At 36.4% G+C, this 20,477-nt stretch overlaps 2 protein-coding genes across 2 annotated transcripts in view; one reads left to right on the top strand and one right to left on the bottom strand.

Moving 5' to 3' along the window:
• LOC149000041 (DNA (cytosine-5)-methyltransferase CMT2-like) overlaps positions 1-10,699 on the top strand; it is a 53,780-nt gene extending 43,081 nt beyond the window's left edge. Inside the window, 7 exon segments of the mRNA XM_089139804.1 lie at positions 7,451-7,569; positions 7,653-7,757; positions 8,000-8,043; positions 8,228-8,297; positions 8,409-8,512; positions 9,934-10,177; positions 10,301-10,699. Coding sequence (XP_088995930.1) covers positions 7,451-7,569; positions 7,653-7,757; positions 8,000-8,043; positions 8,228-8,297; positions 8,409-8,512; positions 9,934-10,111 — 620 coding nt within the window. The 3' untranslated portion in view covers positions 10,112-10,177; positions 10,301-10,699.
• A 5,587-nt stretch (positions 10,700-16,286) lies between these two features.
• LOC149000040 (uncharacterized) lies at positions 16,287-19,592 on the bottom strand. Its single transcript, XM_089140574.1, has 2 exons — positions 16,891-19,592; positions 16,287-16,711 (listed from the first exon to the last, which is right to left on the bottom strand). The coding sequence occupies exons 1-2, from the start codon at positions 19,553-19,555 to the stop codon at positions 16,317-16,319; spliced, it is 3,060 nt and encodes a 1,019-aa protein (XP_088996700.1). The 5' UTR covers positions 19,556-19,592; the 3' UTR covers positions 16,287-16,316.
• Between the last annotated feature and the right edge of the window lie 885 nt (positions 19,593-20,477).

The following is a 20,477-nucleotide window of genomic DNA, read 5'->3' as shown; positions in this document are numbered from 1 at the left end:
CATCATCGTCATGATCGTTGTTGGGGGATGCTTGAGTTGCATCATCCTTGTGTTGGACTAGACAATCAAATCTTCACTCTGGGTGGATGTACTAGGGTGTGGCAAGAAGGGATAGGCGGATGCTACATATGCACTCCCCTTTTGGGCCATGAGGTGCGCCCAGCCCCCATCTCCTCTGCAATATGTCTACTAGGACGACCTCCCTCCTCATCCAGCAAGGGCTCTCCATTGTCCCTGATCCAGTCAAATATTGGGTTATCATCATCATCCATCTCAAATATGTCGGCCAATTTGATATTGTTACTCTCTCTATCTAGCCCCTATCTAATATGATCCTTCCTCAGTCTCATATTATAGTGTAGATAGACAAGGTCCTTTAGACACTTTACACCCAATTGGTTGCGCTTCTTTGAGTGGATGAGGCTGAAGGTGCTCCAATTTTGCTCACAACCAGTGGCAAGACATATCTGGGAGAGCACTTTGCATGCAATCATACTCAAGTGGGGTGAGTCACATCCAAATTGCAACCACCATTCAGCTACAACAAACATAGACTCCAAGTCATTTCAATACTTAAGTAACTAACTTAAAGATATAATATAATTGATTAAATATATATTGAATTAACTTAACCCCACGGAAGGATTCTTGTCCCAATATGGCCACGAAACAACAGAATCTCCTAATGGCATCCCTAGATGCCTTCATCTAACATATAAAGAAAAAAAAAATTAGGTTAATATTTAATAACTTAGTATGAAACTATGAATTGTGAAAATCAAATCACAATCTCACCTCCATAAGGATGATTGTCTGTTTAGATGGATTTGGTTCCAACCTCTTCACTACAGTTTAGATGGCATTTATCAAATCTTGCCTTATCCCAAGATTATCTTTGTAATGCTACCTGGGATTTAGATAGTAGTCATAGTACGTTGTGTAAGAAAAAGCAAAAATAAGAGGGAATAGACGATACTTAATAGTGATAATATAATGAAAATTAAGTTGGTTCCTAGACTTCACAACCCCAGCCTTATGTAGTGGATGCTGTAACATAGACTCCCATCTAACTTAAATGATGTTAAGGATTTTCTTATTACCTTGTGGGTAGACCTGAGTAACCTGGCGCATGTGTTGATCCTATCTATTGCATCCCATATGTGTGGTAGAGTAGGTCTTCTCTATTGGTCTACCATCCTCAACACATGCACCACAGTTTAAGCATCTTCACCACTATCCTCACATTATTTCATAAACTGTCATCGAGTATGGTTGTGCACTCCTTCCTCCTACAGATGCAGAACCTTTCCAGTTAAACCACTGCTCTAATACAAACATGCTCCTAAGGCTAGTCTTCCTACCCTCAAGGCTCTGCAATGTTATCCAATTGGTAGCAAATCTAGTTTTGCCTAGACTCACTAAGTCACCCTGACACTTGTCCCTCATCATCTTTAATGCATATGTGTGGTTATAAATGAAGGTATTAACTTGTCAGTCTTGCTCCATAGTCTTCTTTACAAGCTTGACCTTTCCTATATTCTTTAGCATTAAGTCAATGCAGTGAGTAGCACATGGAGTCCAAAAGGGCCTATATTTGTCCATTAAGGCATCAATATAAAGTCATAAAGTGTATATGTAATGTAATATGTATTTAAAAATAAAAATTTGTACTAGAAGTAGAAGCATGTTTTGATACTTGGAGTTCTGCATCATCTTTAACCCAACTTTCTTGTAGTTAGAGCCATTATTATCAATCATAATTTGGATCACATTCTCCACTTCAACCACCTTCACCACTTGCTCCAATAATTTGTAAATGTATTTTGCATCCTTCTTCTCACTGGATTGATGATGGACTGTCTAGTGGGATCAGTCCAACCATCAGTCATCATAATTATTCTATAATAAGATCACATGGGCTTTAATCCATTAATGTACTCATTTAAGTCCTCTTTCTGCTTAGGCAAATAGACATTATATATCTCATGTGGAGTGGGCCCTTGTACACCACTCCCAACCTTGTCTATCTCCTCAATCATAACCCTACAGTAGGGCCGTTGGGCTGTATGTACTAGAACACCATGGTACATAGCCCATTTGGAGAAAGCTATCTCCATTTTTTCCTTCACACTCCCCCACAAGTACTTCAACTTTCTCTGCTTTTGCTCAGGCCTCCTAAATAGAGTTGGATCATTACAAATAATCTCAAGATCCGGATCTGTAGGAGATATTGCTATAAAATAGGCTCCATCCAGACCATAATCCTCGGGATGTAGAAGGTCATCCAAGTATGCATCCTCAAACTCCTCCCTTTGTGTTTTCTTCTCTTTCCTCTTTTGCTTTCCACCACTAATATATGAGGCCATTGCCTTCTTGACCTCTACTGGCACCTTTTGGCACCCTACTACATCCCTGTTTCCATCAGCTAGATGCACCTTCAGTCTAGTGGCCCCACCTCCTCCTATTTGTTTCTTGGAGTAATTACACTTGCTCTTCCTTCTATCAATTGTCAGTGGCCTCCTGTGTTGCCAAGCTATGTTTGACATCTTTGAAAGAGAGTGTTTGATACAAGAAATACACACTAAGTATCTTGAAATGCTCTATAATATGCTCCAAAAATGACATATATGCTTCTAATAATAACTTCCTATTGATATATATATATATATATATATATATATATATATAATTTAAAAATATATAAAATACACACTAACTATCTTAAAAATCTCCACAACATGCTCCAAAAATTGCATACATGCTTCCACTAATACTCTCCTATTTTTAAATTTAAAACATAAATTATTTTTTTTTTTAATATTTAAATATTTGTTTAATTATTTAAATATATATTAAATACAGTAAAATTACATAATTAACAGAAAAAAAATTAATTCAACACCATCACAGCAATATGGTGTCTCAACTGTCATATACATTAATTTGAAGCTCATACATGTACTATACATATACATTTTTAGCAATATACATAATTTATTAAATAATTTTTAATAACGGAAAAATAAAAAAATAGTAGGAAGAATAAAAAATTAATTTTGACACTACAAATTCATAGATCAACACTCTAAAGTAAACATACTTAAATTTTGAAAAATTTTGAAGCAATCTAAAATGATTTAAGGCACAAACAAAACAAAAATAAAAAAAGAAGTTGGTTACTCACCTTGCAAGATTTGAGAAAATGCACAAATGGAGGAGCAAATCTAGTGTTTGAATGAAATGGAGTTGTAGAAATTAGGTGAAAAGAGGGATGAAAACAAGGGAAATAAAAAAAATTTGAAAAGGAGGTCGAAATCTCATTGGCGATAGGGGCTCGATATGCCTGAAAATGACGAAATGTCGAAAAAGAGCTCGAAACAGTACACTTTATAACCTGTGAATGTATCATTTTGACTCGATACCATATCGGGCTGAAATATCGTGTTGTGTCAACCAATATATCGGTCAATACGATACGATACAGGACACTTTTTGTGCTTGTCCTTGTATTTCGTTTCGTTTTCAAAATTTGCAGGCATTTTGGTCGATATTTCGACCATATCAATCAAATTTTGTTCCATGCTAGAAGGCATAGTTCTATTTTCTGTTAGTTACTAATTTCTTCCTTTTTCATTACTTTCTATTTTGGACAGATTTTAGGAGTTAGAATACTAGAAAATTCTGTCCATAAGTTGTACTCTTTATTTCCTTTTTTTAGAGGGCAAGATGGCTTGCTTCTCAAGTTGTAATCTAGACTGTTGATATCTATAAATAAGTGGCTGCAATTTAAGGAGTTTTAAGCTAGAATCGCAAGCTTATGTGATTCCTATCAATTATTCTTCTCTTCTTTTCTTCCTTTTTCTTCTTCTAAGTTCTTTTTGTTATTGCACTGGTTTGGTTGATTAAAGTTTATTTTATAACATGGTATCAAAGCTCTTTTGAATCAAAACGGTGTTGTTCTCAGTATTCTCTTCTGAAGTTCTCTTTCAGTGTCCCTCTCTTTGGTGTGCAGCCACCTACTGCTGTACTTATTTTATCGTCAGATAAGATGATAATATAAGTTGATCTCTTATACCTTTTATTCCCTAATATACCAGAACTTCATCTATTGTTCTTAATCCTACTTTTCTGCACACTGCAGAATTCATTTTTTTTTTTTTTTTCTATCTATCTAGCCTACAGTTACAAATTCGATTCTACAGACTGCAGATTTTTTTTCTACTCCATTCGGTTCTGCACTCTGCAAAATTTATTTTGTGATTCTTCTTCAAGTTCTAGCCACTGGTTTATATGGTTTGTTTCTTTGATGACTTATGAAGGGCTCAAATAGTACTTATCCATGCTACGAACAACCCAAGGAATCCAGATGAAGTTTGGTGTTGTTTCAGATCAGACTCACTTCATGTGACAGATTTTTGGGCAAGTTTTTTTTGTTGTTCTCTGACACAAAGACTGGCTGTATGTTTCAGATTGCAATCCTTTATGTGATGGTTCTTATGCATGCCTTTTTGAGTCTTCTCTAAGGTGCGATCTACCTAGTATTAAATCCCCAGGTAGCTGTTTCCTTTTTTATATGACAAGGGCTGCGATCTACCTATCTAGTTGTGTTTGCATCTCAGCTACTAGTTAACAACCTTCAATGCTATACAATGTTTCCTGCGAATCCTTGGGTAGCTGTTTCACTTAGGTTTTGGTTAATTATTCTATATAAAAAGTTTTCTTCCTGATTGACATTATTACCCCTGTCCTATCTTTAATTCCACCTTCTATATCCCTATTTCATGATTTGGCTGCCTGTTACATACTTCATATTTAATCTCTTTTTTTTGTCAATACCTTCCTTTAATGGTTACCCATCTCCCTCATATTATATTAGAATCTTGCCATTAAGAATTTTTCCTTCCAAGTCTGTCCTCCATTTATAAATCTAGTTCCTTTCATGTCCATCACTTCTGTATTTACAAATAGCCTCTTGAAAAATTTGGTTTATTAGAATGTTGCCATTATCCTATCTACCATGGGGAGAGGTTTGGAAGTTGTTTCTTGGATTCCTACTTGCTCAACGAATGAAGATTATATCTACCATAAAGGTCGCTTGGGATCTTTTTATATTGGATAATTAGTTGTCATAATACTACACGTGAGGGGGAGAATGATACCTTATTTTATATGTACTCAATGTGTATTGAAGGATATTATTTGTGAAGATCTTTGTCCTCTCAAGATGGGATTCTACAACAGTACCTTTACCTATCTACTTGGTTTGTAGTAACCTATACTACTTTACCTACCCAATTGTGGTCCGTAGTAACCTATACTACCTCCTAACTACTTGGTCCATAATAACCTATATTGTCTTTTACCTATTTACTTGATGCACAATAACATATATTGTCTTTTACCTACCTACTTGGTCCACAGTAACTAATATTGTATTTTACCTACTTACTTAGTCCACAGTAACCAATACTGTCTTTTACTCACCCATGCTTTACCTACTACCTCCTTTTTACCTACCCATACTTTACCAACTACTTGCCTTCTTGCAAAGCACTTATATGAATATTGGAGCTACAATTTTGAAGAATTAGTGTGGATATTCCTCTCTACTACTGGCATTACTAGATAATGCCTTTGATGCTGCTGTACTTATGAATTTTATTCGTTTTCAATGGTGTCGATTGTTCTCATTATTGGTGGTTTGTTCAACATGAAGAGTTAAAGTTTTTTTGTTGGTGTTGATTATCTCCTGGGTGAAGTTCTCTCAATGTTTATCGACGTCTGCTATTGCCATACATTCAAGATTAGTGCTAACTTTCAAGTTTATTCTTATTGTGCAAGCTAAAGTTTGCTTTGTGTATATTCTAGCTTGAGGGGGAGTGTTGAAGTATACACATGTTTTGGGCTGTTTTACTGTTCACAAGTATCATGTTTTGAGATGATTTGAGAAAATAATAATATTCTCAAGAATTTTCATGCTGTTGAGCAGTGCATATGGAATTGATATTCTAAATCCTTTTCTTCTCTCTTTTTCCTCCCAAGAAAATTGGTCCCATCTCCCGTCAATCATTCTGATTGCTTCCCTTGACAAAATTTGCTTCTTTATCTCTATCTAGTCACAGATTTTATTATTAGGTCTGCTTGCTTGTGTGATCATTGGTATCACCTTCCCCACTTCAACACCATTTACCCCTTCGTTCAACTACTTTTATATATTTTGAATCTTATTCTCCTTGTCTACATTCACAAGACATTCCTACCATCATGATAGACCATAAAGCTGATGGACTGACTGTTGGGTCTAATTCAACCATCACACACCAGTCACTCCATGGTTCTCCCACATTGGTTTGAACCACCAAAATATTCCTCTAACTCCTTTAGTTGGTGCAAGTAAGTTTTTTACATCTCAAATGCTATGGATTCCTTCACTTCGGGCCAGCCCCTTTCACTTACTTGACCTCTTTTTCTCTCTTGCTTGCAGTTACATCACCTCTTCTGCAGTAGCATTAAACTAGTATTTCACTCAAGATTTTAATTAATATGTACGATAATAAACACTAATATTCTATTGGCATGGAGTTGGGGGATGTTATCTTGATATTGTATGTGTTCTCCCCTCTATTTTCTTGCTAGTGTCTCTGAATCTGCTTTCCGGTAGAACTCAATCTTAGGTAAATTAGGAATTGCAGGAACTTGGGGCTGGACTCTCTGAGGAACCTTCAAAGTTGACTCGTACGGTCATTTTCACTTTCATTTCAAGGTTTTCAGAATGGTGAATGCTGAACTACTTGCTAAGTAGCATACATGATGACACCATGTGATTGCTTGGTTAGGCCATCTTAATATATGTTCTTAATTGCCATTGAATGGTTAGGATTATGGCTCCTTTTGCTTTTTATCCATATTATGCTCTTACTTAAAGCCCTTAATAGAGTTTAGAGTTTCATCCCTAGTCTCGTCAAGGGACATCAAATTAACAGCAAGAGGGCCAGTAGCTCTCTCTAGCCTGTGTTTCCACGTGATCTGCATGGTAGTAAATAGCTTTTTGTTAAATATTGTTGTTGAATGAGCAACTTTGGACCTTTCAATTTTCTGGTGTAGAGATCTATCCTTCTGCGCAGGGTTTCTATAAGAACACAGTCTGTGACCCCTTTATATGTTTATCTTTTTTCAACTTTCTACCTTGTTTTGGTTTTTGGATGATCCAACCTCCTTAACTTTTTGCAAGTCAGATCATATACATCATCTTTTGTACTACTACAATCTTGCAGAGTACAAACTACAAACTCTTGTACCTCCACATAGTTCCCTCCCCTCCCTGCCCCAACCAAACCCCCCCCCCCCCAAAAAAAAAAAAAAAAAAAAAAAAGAAAGAAAAAAAAAAAGAAAGAAAAGAAAAGAAAAAGGGCAGCTGGTATTGATAAGTTTTCATTGCTTTGATGTCTAGAGATGACGAATTCCTTGTCAAGTGGAGAAATAACTAAAAGATCTGTGCTGTATGATCATCGGCCTCTTCCATTAAGTGAGGACGATTATTTGCGTGTCTGTCAAATCCCAAAGAAAAAGGTTGGGCAAGCAAAAGCATTCTATGTCAATTTGCTTGTCGTCAATGTATACATACTCAATTAAATGTTTGGTTCATTTTAAAGGGAGCAAACTTTAGAGACCTTCCTGGTGTAATTGTTGGAGCTGGCAATGTTGTTCAGTTGGATCCAAAGATGGAACGAATCCTCCTACCATCTGGAAAACCACTGGTAAGATTCCCCCAACCCACCACCACCAAGTGAGTCCATGGAAACTTGATTTAGATGGTTTATTTTGCTTCTTTTTTTTTTTTTTTAATTTGTTTTTTACCCTCCAAGATATGCATCTTTCTTGTTTCCATTTATTAGTTTGTGTACTTGATGGGAAATATATGTGCACAAAAGGCATCTGGAATTTGGTGTTCCTATTTTAACTTACCAGTGATTTGTCTTTTGTTTTCGATTATTGACAGGTTCCAGATTATGCTCTGAATCTATGGCAAGGAAAGTCTACTAGGTGAGGATTATTCTTATTAGGATGATGCACATATTTCCTTTTGTGTTTGACTCTTCTGAATTTCTTCTAATTTATTTACAACTTTTACAAAGACATCAGTTATAACCTAATTTATTTCAAAAGGATCCATTTGGCTGACCCTATCTAGCTGTGATAAGGCTGAGTAGTTTTTGTTGTCATGTAGACCTTTTGGACGTTTGTGGTGGGATGAGACAGTGCCAACTATATTGACTACACCTGAGCCTCATAACAAGGTATCATCACAGTTTAGTTATTTTCTTGAACATTTGATACCCAAAATGCATGGCTTTTCTTTTAAAGTGTATTAATGATGCCCAACTGAGACAGATTTTCACTGCCTTTAGGTAACTTTACATCCTGAGCAAGATCGAGTCCTTACTATACGAGAGTATGCAAGATTGCAGGGGTTTCCTGATTATTACAGGTTTTGTGGGACACTAAAGCAGAGGTACTCCTCCAAGTTCTTCTCGTAACTTATTTTTCCTACTTTGACTAGGGATCTGCCTACTTGAAGAGATCTCTTAATTGCAACATGCAAGCTTAGCCATATTATGCATATTTTTAGTTACAATTTAACATCCCTCTTCTTTTTTCCTCTAAATCTTTCCAATGGAACAGTATTCAGAGCTCTGCTGAGTTTATTATCTATTATCCTAACAATTTGCTGCTTAGATAGTATCCATTGTCTATTTACCATCCAAAGTGCTGACTTACATATTATCCTTATCTAATATTATATAGCCCAGCTGCAAAAGATAAAAGCCTAGCTGAACTCATACACCCAACTTTTAACCGGGACATTAGTACATTATCCTTTCAATCATATCAAGTCCAAACATAAATTATGAGGCTGATCAAAACCACCTTATTAAAATGAGTCCCTCCGACTCAATTCACTACTGGCCTATATAAGTTGATTGCTTGACTTACCTTGCTGAGATGACCGTTAATTTAATATTCTAGTCATACATTCAATAAGCTTGCTGAAACTCAAGTGACATTATGATACAATTGTAATGAAAAACTTGACTTCATCCATTAACAAAAACATTAACTGAACCAGTCAATGACAGAATCCACTGGATCACATTGCCATCTTATTTGGACAGCTATGCACGTGCTTTTCTGATATTCATGCATTGTATGCATGTGCACTTGTTGACACCAATGAATGTATTGTGATGCTCAACACCTTGGGAACATGGATAAATCCCTAGGCCTCATGCAAGAAATTTGGGAGGAATATAAATATTTCTTTTAGGGTTCATGAGTTTTCTAATTGCTCTTAGTGAGTTAGTGGGAACTAAATTTTGCAGCTGGGTTCTTGAGTGATTTTGTAAGCAGTTTATAGTCCTTGAGAGATGGTAGAAGTGCCAATATTTAACTCCCTATTTACTTATATTGTGACATTTTAACATCAGTTCAAGGACTAGCATCTGTTTGAACTCTAAAAATTTCTCTCTGGTTGGACTATGATGGAGGTTACCTGTTTCATGAAAATAGCCATTACTAGTTTACAACTACCCATTTCACTCTTCAAGCTCCCAACTCTGCCCTCTTCCCTCTTTCCCTTTCAAATAGCGAAGACTCAAAAGGTCTGGTGGCAGCAAAGATCCAACATAAGGAGTTCTCAAGGGACATCAACATTTTAAGAGTGCATTGGTTTGGAAAAAGAAATATCTTATGGTAGGAACTTGTGTGTATCTCTGGCTCTGCCTGCAACGTCCACTTGAAATGCTTCTGACTGATTATTAACTCACGAGACAATACTTGACTGGTCATTCATTCCTTCTCAAATGTCTTCCCAATTTCGTAGTGAAACCACGTCAAATGTAGCTATTCATTTGTCCCCCCCCCCCCCCCCTGCAGGTATCGTCAGATTGGCAATGCAGTGGCTGTTCCTGTTGCAAGAGCTCTTGGATATGCACTGGGGATGGCATCACAGAAGCTGACTGGAGATGATAACCTCCTAACCCTCCCACCCAAGTTTTCCCATTCCACCACCCTTCAACTGGTACAATCCTCGTCATCTGAGGTAGAAGGATAAAGTTCAATCTCCCCCATTGTGTCTTAGCATGTGCAGTGTGAAGATTTGCCTCTTATTATTGGATAGGTAATATTTGTTTCTATAATTGAGTGGACAATGTGATGTCAAATAACACATATCTAGAAGTTTGGTGTTTGCATGCTATAGATGGTAAACGTTCCAATGACACTTTTTCTTTTATTGATATAGGAGGTTTTCTCAGTTTGAAGCTGTTGATGACCCAGATCCTCTTATTAATGATTGACTCAAACACTAACTTGTCACCTTCAATGGGCCGTTATTTCATTGAATTAACGATGGATCAAGGCTATTCTTCCTCACCAATGGGCATGGTTTTCCTCCAAGTTTGGATATCAGAGTCATGCCCTCTATCATGGTATTACATATCTTTCTGCTCCTGGGTAGATTGCTTTCGTCAAGGTTGGGTTTTCTTTGGAATTTCCACCTTCATTTTTGTAGTTCTTTGCTTTCCCTTTTGTAGTTGCAGCCTTGGAGGGGCATTGTAATTGACTTGTGCTTTATTGTACTCCCCACTCACCCAAGCAATCCTCTTCTTTCATTTGGTAATGAATGTTCAATTTATCCTCCCCCCCCCCCCCCCCCCCCAAAAAAAATAATAATAAAAAATAAATAAAAGTGTATCGTTTGTAATGCATTCAGGAAAGAAGTAATCATGCAGATGCTTGGATTCTTTAATGCGATGGTTTGAAATTAATGAGTCTCTTAACTTAGTTTTTGCAAGAGGTTTAACTAACTGTTACGGGGATTTGGGGGGTTGATAATCTGAAGGTGCATCTAACAGGTATTCACATTTTATGACATTGCATTATTATTAGCTATGGAGATTCCCTGGGATTGCTCTCATACAATGAAGGCACTCTTACAGACTAGCACAGTGGCTTTGCAGTGCATTAGATATCTCATTAAAGATGGGTCTAGTACTCTCCTATGGCATGATCCATGGTTACCTGATGATCCTATAGCGAAGGAGAATACTTTGATTGTTGAGGCGTAGTCACTATGATTGTATCAACTTTTTGTGGAGCCCGGAAGGTGTTTGGCAGAATGCTCACGATGATAGTTGCATCCAGGAACGCTGGGGTGAGAACTTCGGCAGCAAAGTTCAGTCTAGGCTGGACTATGATTCACCTGTCTTGGTGGGTTTGGTGGAGGGGAAATACTCGATCCAGTGTGCTAATGAGGCAGTGCAATGACGGGGTGACAAAGTGGCTTGGCAACGGCTGATCTGGTCTGTATCTACTAATATTCAGTTTAGCTTTGTGGCTTCAATGGCGGTTCCCAAATGGTTGCTGACTCGGGCTCGGGCACTCTCTTGGGGGAGAATGACAGATGCTTCATGTGTTCTATGTGGGGCATTTGTGAGGACCATGATCATCTTTTCTTCCTGTGCATGTACACTAAGAGGTTGTGATTGGAGGTTTTGAGACTTAATCAGTCTTTGTTATCAGGTGAGGGGCTCTTGTTGGAGGAGTTGCAGATGATGCTCGAGGGAGGGTATTTTATTAGTTTGCGTTTGGTAGTTAGAATTAATCTAGACCATAGGCAGCTCAATGCTGCGCAATTAGCTCAACCCGTCTTATATAGAATGTAAATTATTTTTCTTTTTCTTGTGGTGATATTAGCTGCCAATCTCAAAAAAGAAAAAGAAAAAAAAAAAAGAAGTATTATAGTTTGCAAGTATCAAAGTGTGACTTGACACAATGGTTTACCCTAGCTATTGCAGTCTGGACTCTGGAGGTTATGGGTAAGGTTATACGTGAATAACTGAAATTAGCTTTCAAATTTGCATTTGCATTCATTTAGGGATACTTTAATCTTCCAATTGCTAATAGCTAATAGGATGCAAATATGGTAATGTACCATCTAATTCTATATCTATTATTATTTGACTGATTAAATTATTTGAAGAAGTTATTTTATTGAATTTTTTTGTTCGCTAGATAAATTTGTAACTTAAGATATGTGAATTTTTTTTTTAGATTTATTCAAATAAATACAAAGAAAATCACCATCGAAAAATTGTAAGAATATCAAAGACTAAAAAAAATCTTAAATTTCAACCCTTGCAATGATCCTTTATTATGTGATAGATGGGAGGAGATCAAGACAATCAACAAATGGCGCGCTCAATAGGATTCCCCATGGTACTCTCCCGGTCTTTTCATGGTGCCTGGTTCCGGCCTCTGCCCGTTGGTGTTTCTGTGGGCGCCTGCCACTGGTTCTGTTTGTTCTTGGTGGGCTGGCCGGGGTTGTCCCGGTGTTGCTCGCCTGTGCCGCTTGGGCGGCGGCCTTTTTTTGCCTTTTCGCCTCGGTTCTGGTTTTGCCGTTGTCTGCGGGTTGCCGGCTTCTCTTTCCCCGGTTTGTGGGTCTTTTGGTCGTTTGTTGCTTTCTCTTGTCTTTGGGGGGTCTTTTGGGGTCGGGCTCCTTTCCTTTTTTTCGGGTTGGTTCCTTGGGCTTCCTGTTGCGTCGGTCTCTGTTGGGTTGGTGTTTTTTGCCCTGCTCTCTTGGTGCGGTGGGTTTTCTTTTGTGCTCCTGTGGTCGGGTTGGTTCTTGCGTGGTGGTGGTTATTTCGCTCCGGTGTGTCGGTTGTTTTTGCTGGGCTGGTCTTCGTGGGTGTCTGTTTGCTTCTTCCGGGGTCCGTCGTTTGTTCTCGTGATTTCGTGTTTTGGTCGGTCTCCTGGTTGCCGGGTTCCGTGACATCCGGCTCTTGGCGGTGCCTTGGGCTTCTCTGTTGTCCGGGCTTCGCGTTTTTTGGGCTTCCTCTATCTGTTTTTTCTCTCTCTTCTTTCGGCGTTGTCTCGTTGTGCGCTGGGGCTTTGCGTTTTTTCTTTTTTTCTATCCCGTTTCAAGTTAATAGGAAGTTGAGATATAGTCAATGAATGAAATTTTGCCCGGTTTGCGAGGTTCGCTACCCAACGAACCAGGTGAACTATCGCCGAGATTTTGGCGCTATTTCGCCCCCAATTTTGGAGTTTTTTTTGTCAATAATTTTAGTAAATTTGTTGCATATCCTAATTTGATGCAAATATGTAGTAAATTTGAATTATTTCCTATAAATTATTCCATTTAAATTCTCCTACCTAGCCACATTTGACATGTTACCTTCTTAGATCTACATTATTCAAACATAATTGGAATGATTATCCATTCACTCTGAAGATTCTATTACAAAATTCATTCACAAGTTAAATTGTTTCCAAAAATTATTTCATGTAATTGTAAACACTCTTCCCTAACTACATTTGGATGTTTTTTTTTGTCAAACTACATTTGGCATGTTGACTTTTGAGGACTAAATCACTAGAATATAATTGGTAGATTGCTCATTAATATTGAAGATTTTATATAAAAAGTCTTCATAATTTGAATTATTTTCAGAAATTATTCTATGTAGATTCTCCTCCTAATTACATTTAGCACATTACATTTTGTGTCTTGAATCATTGGAATAGAATTGGTAAGATTGTTCATTGATTCTAAAGATTTTGCTGTAGAATCACAAGAGAAATCTCCTAAAAATTGCAAGAATAGCATAAAAATCGATATATATATATAAAATAAAATATCGATATTTTGATATATCGCAATACATCTCGCAAATCTCGTTTTGCCCCCTAGTTTCAGTTCACTAGGGGCGATATCACTGAAATTCGGCAAAATGAATTCGACGACATTTTGCCAAATTTCGGCAATAAGTTGTTCCTTGGATATTGTATTTAACTTGTATACATGCCCATTTAAAAAATTTTATTTGAATCGATTAAATCTGTCTAAAAACTTATTGGATATTATTCAATTCTATCATGATATAAGGATGCATGAATGTATTCCACCAACGCATCTGAATCTGACATGTTTGCACCCACTTGTGGGATAATATTCATAATGATATAAGGATGCGTGTATGGGGTTCCACCAACGCATCTGAATCTGACATGTTTACACCCACTTGTGGGTATGAAAACAGACTGAAAGGGGGGAAGGTTGCAAATGCTTATATCCCTTCCAAGATTTAGATTACTATAGCACCCACTCTGTAAGATGGAATATTTGTTTTTCTCTTAGTCTTCATCGCTTAATGGTTGTTTACTCTTTGTAATAGTGATACGTTGTCTTTTAACAAGATAATAAATTTGATTATTCACCATGGAGTAAAAGGATTTTAATATGAACCTAAAGGGGTTGATTCAATTGTTAAAAATCAAAACCTCATAGTATGAAATTAAGAGTTTGAATTTCCTTAGGTCAAGAGTCAAAATTCAATGTATCTAAATTATATAAAAAACTAACCTTTGAGGATGTAGTCTAGTCGTACATAAACTGTCCGAAATAAACCTCGGTGCCAAAGGAAAGAAAGAAAAAAATGTCTTAGGTAGATGAAATATCTTTATTGATGCTTGGTGCTCTAGAAGATTAAAAAAAAATCATAAAAATTCTCTGTTGACAAATAGAGGTTACATGACAGTGTGATAACCAAACCATACACTAATCACACATTGAGGGAGATTGTCAGCTCCTTGGAGAAGCTATTGGTTTTTTTTTAAGAGGAAAACAAAAAACACCCCAAACCCCCCCCACCCCCTTTTTATTTTTTTTTTTTTTTTTTTATTATTATTTTTGTGTACTGATGCTTTTTTAATACGGAAAATGAAATGCCTCCGCAAGGGTCGAACCCAAAACCTCTCTACTGAGATGTATGGATCAGATCTTCTAAAACCGTGGATCCATTGAATTTAAATCTAAAACAAGGAAGGAAACCCAAGGGGAAACTTGTCTCATGGAGGTTAAACAATACCCGCCCTCATACCAGAAGGATCAAAAAAGCCACCCTTGCTGTTTTCCCTCTTCTCTACTGAATTTAATGGATTGCTATTGATCAGATCACTTAAGGAAGAGTACTATTATCAATAAACAGTAATAGATCAGATCACTTAAGGAAGAAGTCTTCTTCGTTGTTGACCCAAAAAAGAGAGAGGAGAAACTCAAGATTTCTTGCATGGTTTCAACATTTGCATCCAAAATTTAATTATGATGGCTATTTAGAGTATTTTTAGTTTTCATTCTCTTTTCCGTTGGAGCTTACTGATGATTGTAAGAGTGAAGAATAAAGTGAAGAATAAGACAGATCCATTTGCTTTGTTGGAGTTTAAGAAATAACTTGATCTTTTAATTGTTATGGAGCACTAAGTTCTAGTTTTTGTTCTAGTTTCAGTAAGATTTCTTGACAATATTCTACAATTTTGTTCTCAAAAGACTATAGCACAACTCCTCTTCTTCTTCTTTTTTCCCCAATATTTTTGTTCATTTGTAGCATTCACTATTTATATGTACATATATACTAGTAAGGTTACACGTGCAAATACACTTAATACATGTCTATTCAAAAATATAAATTACCTAAAATGATTTATATATTTTATTTTACATTGCAGGTCAAACTTGAAGAAATTCTATCTTTTAAAATGAAAATTTCCTTTAAAAGAAAAGAATCTAAGTTGAAATGGATTTTGCAATTCCTATATGCATTTGAGCTTGACATTGATGTTTTCCCTTTACTTTAGGTTGAGATGAAGATGTCTCTTCATCACATCTAAATCTTCCTTACATGAAGATTGTCATGACTAGTAGATAGGAAGAAGATGGTGACATATGAGGGCTTGAATCATCTCTAAGACCCCTCTTCTTATAACTAATTCAATAGTGAGCAAGTTGCTAGGAGGAATCAATGGATTTCTTACAGCAAAACAAGATTGATGAACCAGTTAAATCAAGAACCAAGTACAATCCCATAATAAAATACAGAAAAGTAGTAATAATAATAATCAACAAGAAAAAGTAAATCATAAGAAACTTGGGATGTTTATTCCAATGAAAGTAGAAGCTAACCGGAGAGATATAAATAGTCATTTTAGTTTAAATTAATCTATGAAAGAAACTCACCAAAAGACAATTATAAATTCTTTAACAATTGGTTATTGTCGCCATTTGCAGAAGACTCCACCAATTGCTTAAAATTTCTTCTTTAATCATTGACCTTTGAATTTGCTCAAAGAAATCCACATATATACTGCATGACCACAAAATATTCACTGTTACTTATATTACTCTTAACATAAAAATAAATAAAATAAAAAAAGTTCTGCTTCACCTTCTAGTAAGGTATAGTTCTTCTGAATTGATTGAGTCATGCTTCATGAAAAATATTCTTGATTACATGCAGTTCCTTCACAACATCATTCATTTGCATACGTTCTCTAGGTGACTCCATGGAGCACCGTAATGCAATCTCAATTATTGAAGACACGCAATCATGCAATTTATCTGTCATATGACTAGGACCTTCAATTTCATTGACAACACCCTCTTCAATTTCTGCTCTATGTTCTCCCTTGCCTAAGAGTGTGGGATCCAAAATTTGCATCATGTATGCAGGTAAAGCCGCCTTTGCAAAGTCATGGAGGTTCAAGTCACCAGTAAACATTTGGTCTATTGGCCTTTTTCCTGTGAACATTTCTAGTAAAAGAATCCCATAGCTATACACATCTCCTGATGTAGTTGCCCTTCCACCCATGCCATATTCTGAAATTACAAACCTCTTGCTATTAGTATGGCAACAAGAGATTTCATATATAGCACAAAAAACTATAGTTTGGGTATAGAAATTGTGATCACATATGGGTATAGATATTGTGATCACATTACTCAAATTAGCTATTTTATCAAAATGGATTGATTCAAATAAAACATAGATTTATTACCTGGTGCAACATAGCCAATAGATCCTTTTAATCCAATCATACTAGTTTGATCATGAGATGAATTGTCTTTGAGATCTAAAAGTAGCTTCGCCAAACCAAATTCACTAACATGCGCAACCATATCATGGTCAAATAGAATATTGCTTGGCATCAAATCACAATGAACAATTGTTATATAGGAGTGGAAATGAAGGTAATCCAATGCAGAAGCAACATCAATTGCAATGTTCAATCTTTCAAGAATATTTAAATTCCTTGATCGATAGTGTGCCTCTACCGGCGGATGCAGCCATTCATCTAGGCTTCCATTAGCCATGAACTCATAAACAAGGGCCTTGAAATCTTTTCCTTTTGAATCAAGACTTGAACAACAAGTTAAAATGCGGACAAGATTTCGATGCCGAATGTTTCTTAGTGCTTTACATTCAACGGTAAAGCTCTTGTACGATTTTGAGTTTTGAAGGTTGAGTACCTTGATTGCAACAGTGGTTTCACCTTGGTTGATAATCCCTTTATATACAAAGCCAAATCCACCAAAACCTATGAAATTAGTTGATGAAAATCCTCCAGTAGCTTGAAAGAGCTCCTTATAAGAAAGATTTAAGAATTGATCACCACTTGATGGTGCAGGTGGAGGTTTACTTTTTGATCTTCTTATCCAATAGAGAGTAAGAAAGGAAGATATCAAAAGAAAACCAAGAACAACACCAGCAATTGCCAGAACTACTCTAGAAAGATTGGATCTTTTTTTATTTGTAGATCCATGGTTTTTGCATGCAGATAGGTGTAACTCTACAATTCCCCCACAAAGCTTGTCATTTCCATACACAACAATTGCACTTGCATTTCCAAAGATTCCTTTTGTCGATACCTCTCCCTCAAGATTATTGAACGTTAAATTCAAACTCTGCAAAGCCACAAGTTTTGCCATATCATTTGGGATTGGCCCAGTTAAATTGTTGTTTGAGAGATCCAACTCTCTAAGTCCCTTCAAAAGAGTCAACGATTGAGGAATGGTTCCCTCAAGAAAATTATTCCCCATATCAAGATGTTCCAAACTATTACAATCACCAATGGAGTAGGGAATTTCTTTAGACAGTTTGTTGTTTGAGATAACCAGTGTAGAAAGACTCTTCATGTTACCAATTTCAATTGGTAGAGAACCAACAAGAGAATTATAAGATAAGTCAAGGCCAATCGATAGGGAGGAAATGAGAAAGAGTTGTTTAGGTATTGAACCTTGGAGATTGTTAGCATAAAGGCCTAAAAATTGTAGTTGACAATTTCCAATGCTAGAAGGAATATTTCCATTCAAGCTATTGGAATCTAAATGGAGATCATACAAATGAGTGAGGTTGCCTATGGAGGAAGGAATCTGTCCTGAGAGTCTATTTCCACCCAAGTATAGTCTTTGAAGGTTTGAAAGTTTTCCGATAGTAGATGGAATATTACCTTCGAGAAAGTTCTCCTCCATGTCCAACCCAATTAAGTAGATGAGATTCTCCATCCCCATAGGAATAGTTCCAGATATTTGATTCCTTCCCAATCTAAGTATTGAGAGTTGGGATGAGAGATTCGCTTTAATGTTGGGAATTGGACCCCTAAAATCATTAGATTCTAGTTCCAAAAGCTCAAGATGTGTAGAGTTGACCAAAGAATTTAAAATATCTAAATCACCACCTTCCCTTGCTCCACATTGATTTCCAGCTATATTCAAATATTGAAGATTTTGAAGATCACCCAAGTTGTTAGGGATAGGGCCAATGAAATTGCAGTCACCTAGATCAATTGATTCAAGTGTTGAAATATTGGAAATGGAATTTGGTATACTCCCTGAGAAAAGGTTTAGTCCCATGTCCAGGTTTATGAGATTTGGAAGAGAGAGGCCTATGTCTTGGGGGAGAGTACCGTGCAATTGGTTTTGTACAATAGAAATAGTTTCAAGAGATGAGAGATTATATATTGAGGGGGGGAATGTACCAGTTAAGTTGTTTTCAAGAAGTGCAAGAAAGTATAAGTTTGTAAGTTGGCTAAGGGATTCTGGAATGCTCCCTTGTAGTCCATTATAACCCAAGGAGATAACACGAATTGAGGACATGTTCCCAAAAGAAGCTGGTATGGTTCCTATCAAGCCATTATAATTAATAGAAATTATCTCTAACTTTAACAAAGTGGCAAAGAGTTCACTCGGAATCATCCCCACAAAATTGTTACGGGATAACCAAATTTCTTTCAAATGAGTGCAGTTGGCCAAGCTGAGAGGAAGCTCTCCTTTGAGGCTGTTGTTCGTCAAAACAATATATTGTAGTCGAATGGGATGACCAACCTCTTGGGGGATTTCACCATCAAAGCTATTGTTTGCAATGTTGAGGAAACGAAGGAAAGAAAGATTTCCTATGAATGGAGATACCTTACCTCCCAAGCCCTTGCCTTGTAAATTCAGGCTAACAACCCGCTGTTGATGACGGTGGCTGCATGTGACCCCATCCCAGTTGCAAAATTTGATTGAATCATTCCAAGAACTTAGTGCTCCATACGGATCAAGTTCAATTTGTTTCTTGAACTCCAACAAAGCAAATCGAGCTGTCTCATTATTCCCTCCTAAAATCATCAGTAAGCTTCCAGCATAAAACAGAATAAAAACTAGAATACTCTGAAGAGCCATGAGAATCAAAATTTCGGAATGCAAACGTAGAAACCATGTAAGAAATCTTAAGCTGTTGGAGAGTATAAATTACTCTATTGATACTAGTATTCTTGCGGAAGTGATGTGACCTTGGGACCATGTAAAATTTGCCCAATTCAAAAAAACGACTTCTACTTTTAATTAGATTCAAAGTCACTGCTTAGCTTTGGAGGGTACCTAATCCCTTACATCTCATTTGAGAATTTAATGGTATGCATTAATTTCTTCCGAAATTGGTGCTTGTTGAGATGGTACGTGTCTCTAATGCTTTCAACTTCTATTTAAGTTTTCAGAGATTGTGATAGAAATCCACTTAAATGCTTTTGAAAAAACTTGCAAGAAGTCAAGAAGTACCTGTCGTATTTTTATGTTTTTTCATAGGCAACCAAATCTTGTTGAGATGGTAGGTGTCTCTCATGCTTTCAATTTTTATGAGTTTCAAAGGTCGTGATAGAAGAACACTTAAATGCTTTTGAAAAAGCTTGCAAGAAGAAAATCATAGGTACCTATTGAGGGTTTTTCTTTTTTTTTTTTTTCTAAATTCTATTCTAGGCAACCACCTCTTGATTGCATATATATATATATGCTGTGAGTATATTTTTATTTGTTAAATTTTTTAAATTATATACATCATTAGAATGTACAAGAGAGTTCACACACCACACACCAATGCAGTTTACTCCAACATCTATGGGCAAAGAATAAATTTTACTTTGTAAAAAGATATTACAATAAATATCTCTTAACCACTTGTTCGAACGATACTATAAAACTCTTACCTAAAACTCTAATAAGGTGAAAATTTCAAATCTCACAATATCCAAATAGGAGAACAGAAGTACATATTTGTAAATTTAAATTGGGTAAATACATCATTTTATCGATCAGGTTGAATCATAGC

The sequence above is a fragment of the Hakea prostrata genome, chromosome 11 (genome assembly GCF_041222555.1).
Source record: "Hakea prostrata isolate BN-2017 chromosome 11, UWA_Hpros_2, whole genome shotgun sequence".
NCBI classification, from domain to species: Eukaryota; Viridiplantae; Streptophyta; class Magnoliopsida; order Proteales; family Proteaceae; genus Hakea; species Hakea prostrata.
The sequence above is the reverse complement of the archived record's forward strand: the minus strand, read 5'-3'. Positions and strand labels throughout refer to the sequence as shown.

What these genes read in the sequence shown, in the direction of transcription:
- LOC149000040 (XM_089140574.1), bottom strand. Translation starts at nt 19,555, where the DNA reads ATGGCTCTTCAGAGTATTCTAGTTTTTATTCTGTTTTATGCTGGAAGC. An exon ending in TATTGGCTATGTTGCACCAG is followed by an intron (nt 16,712 to 16,890) that starts GTAATAAATCTA and finishes TTGTAATTTCAG; the next exon opens with AATATGGCATGGGTGGAAGG.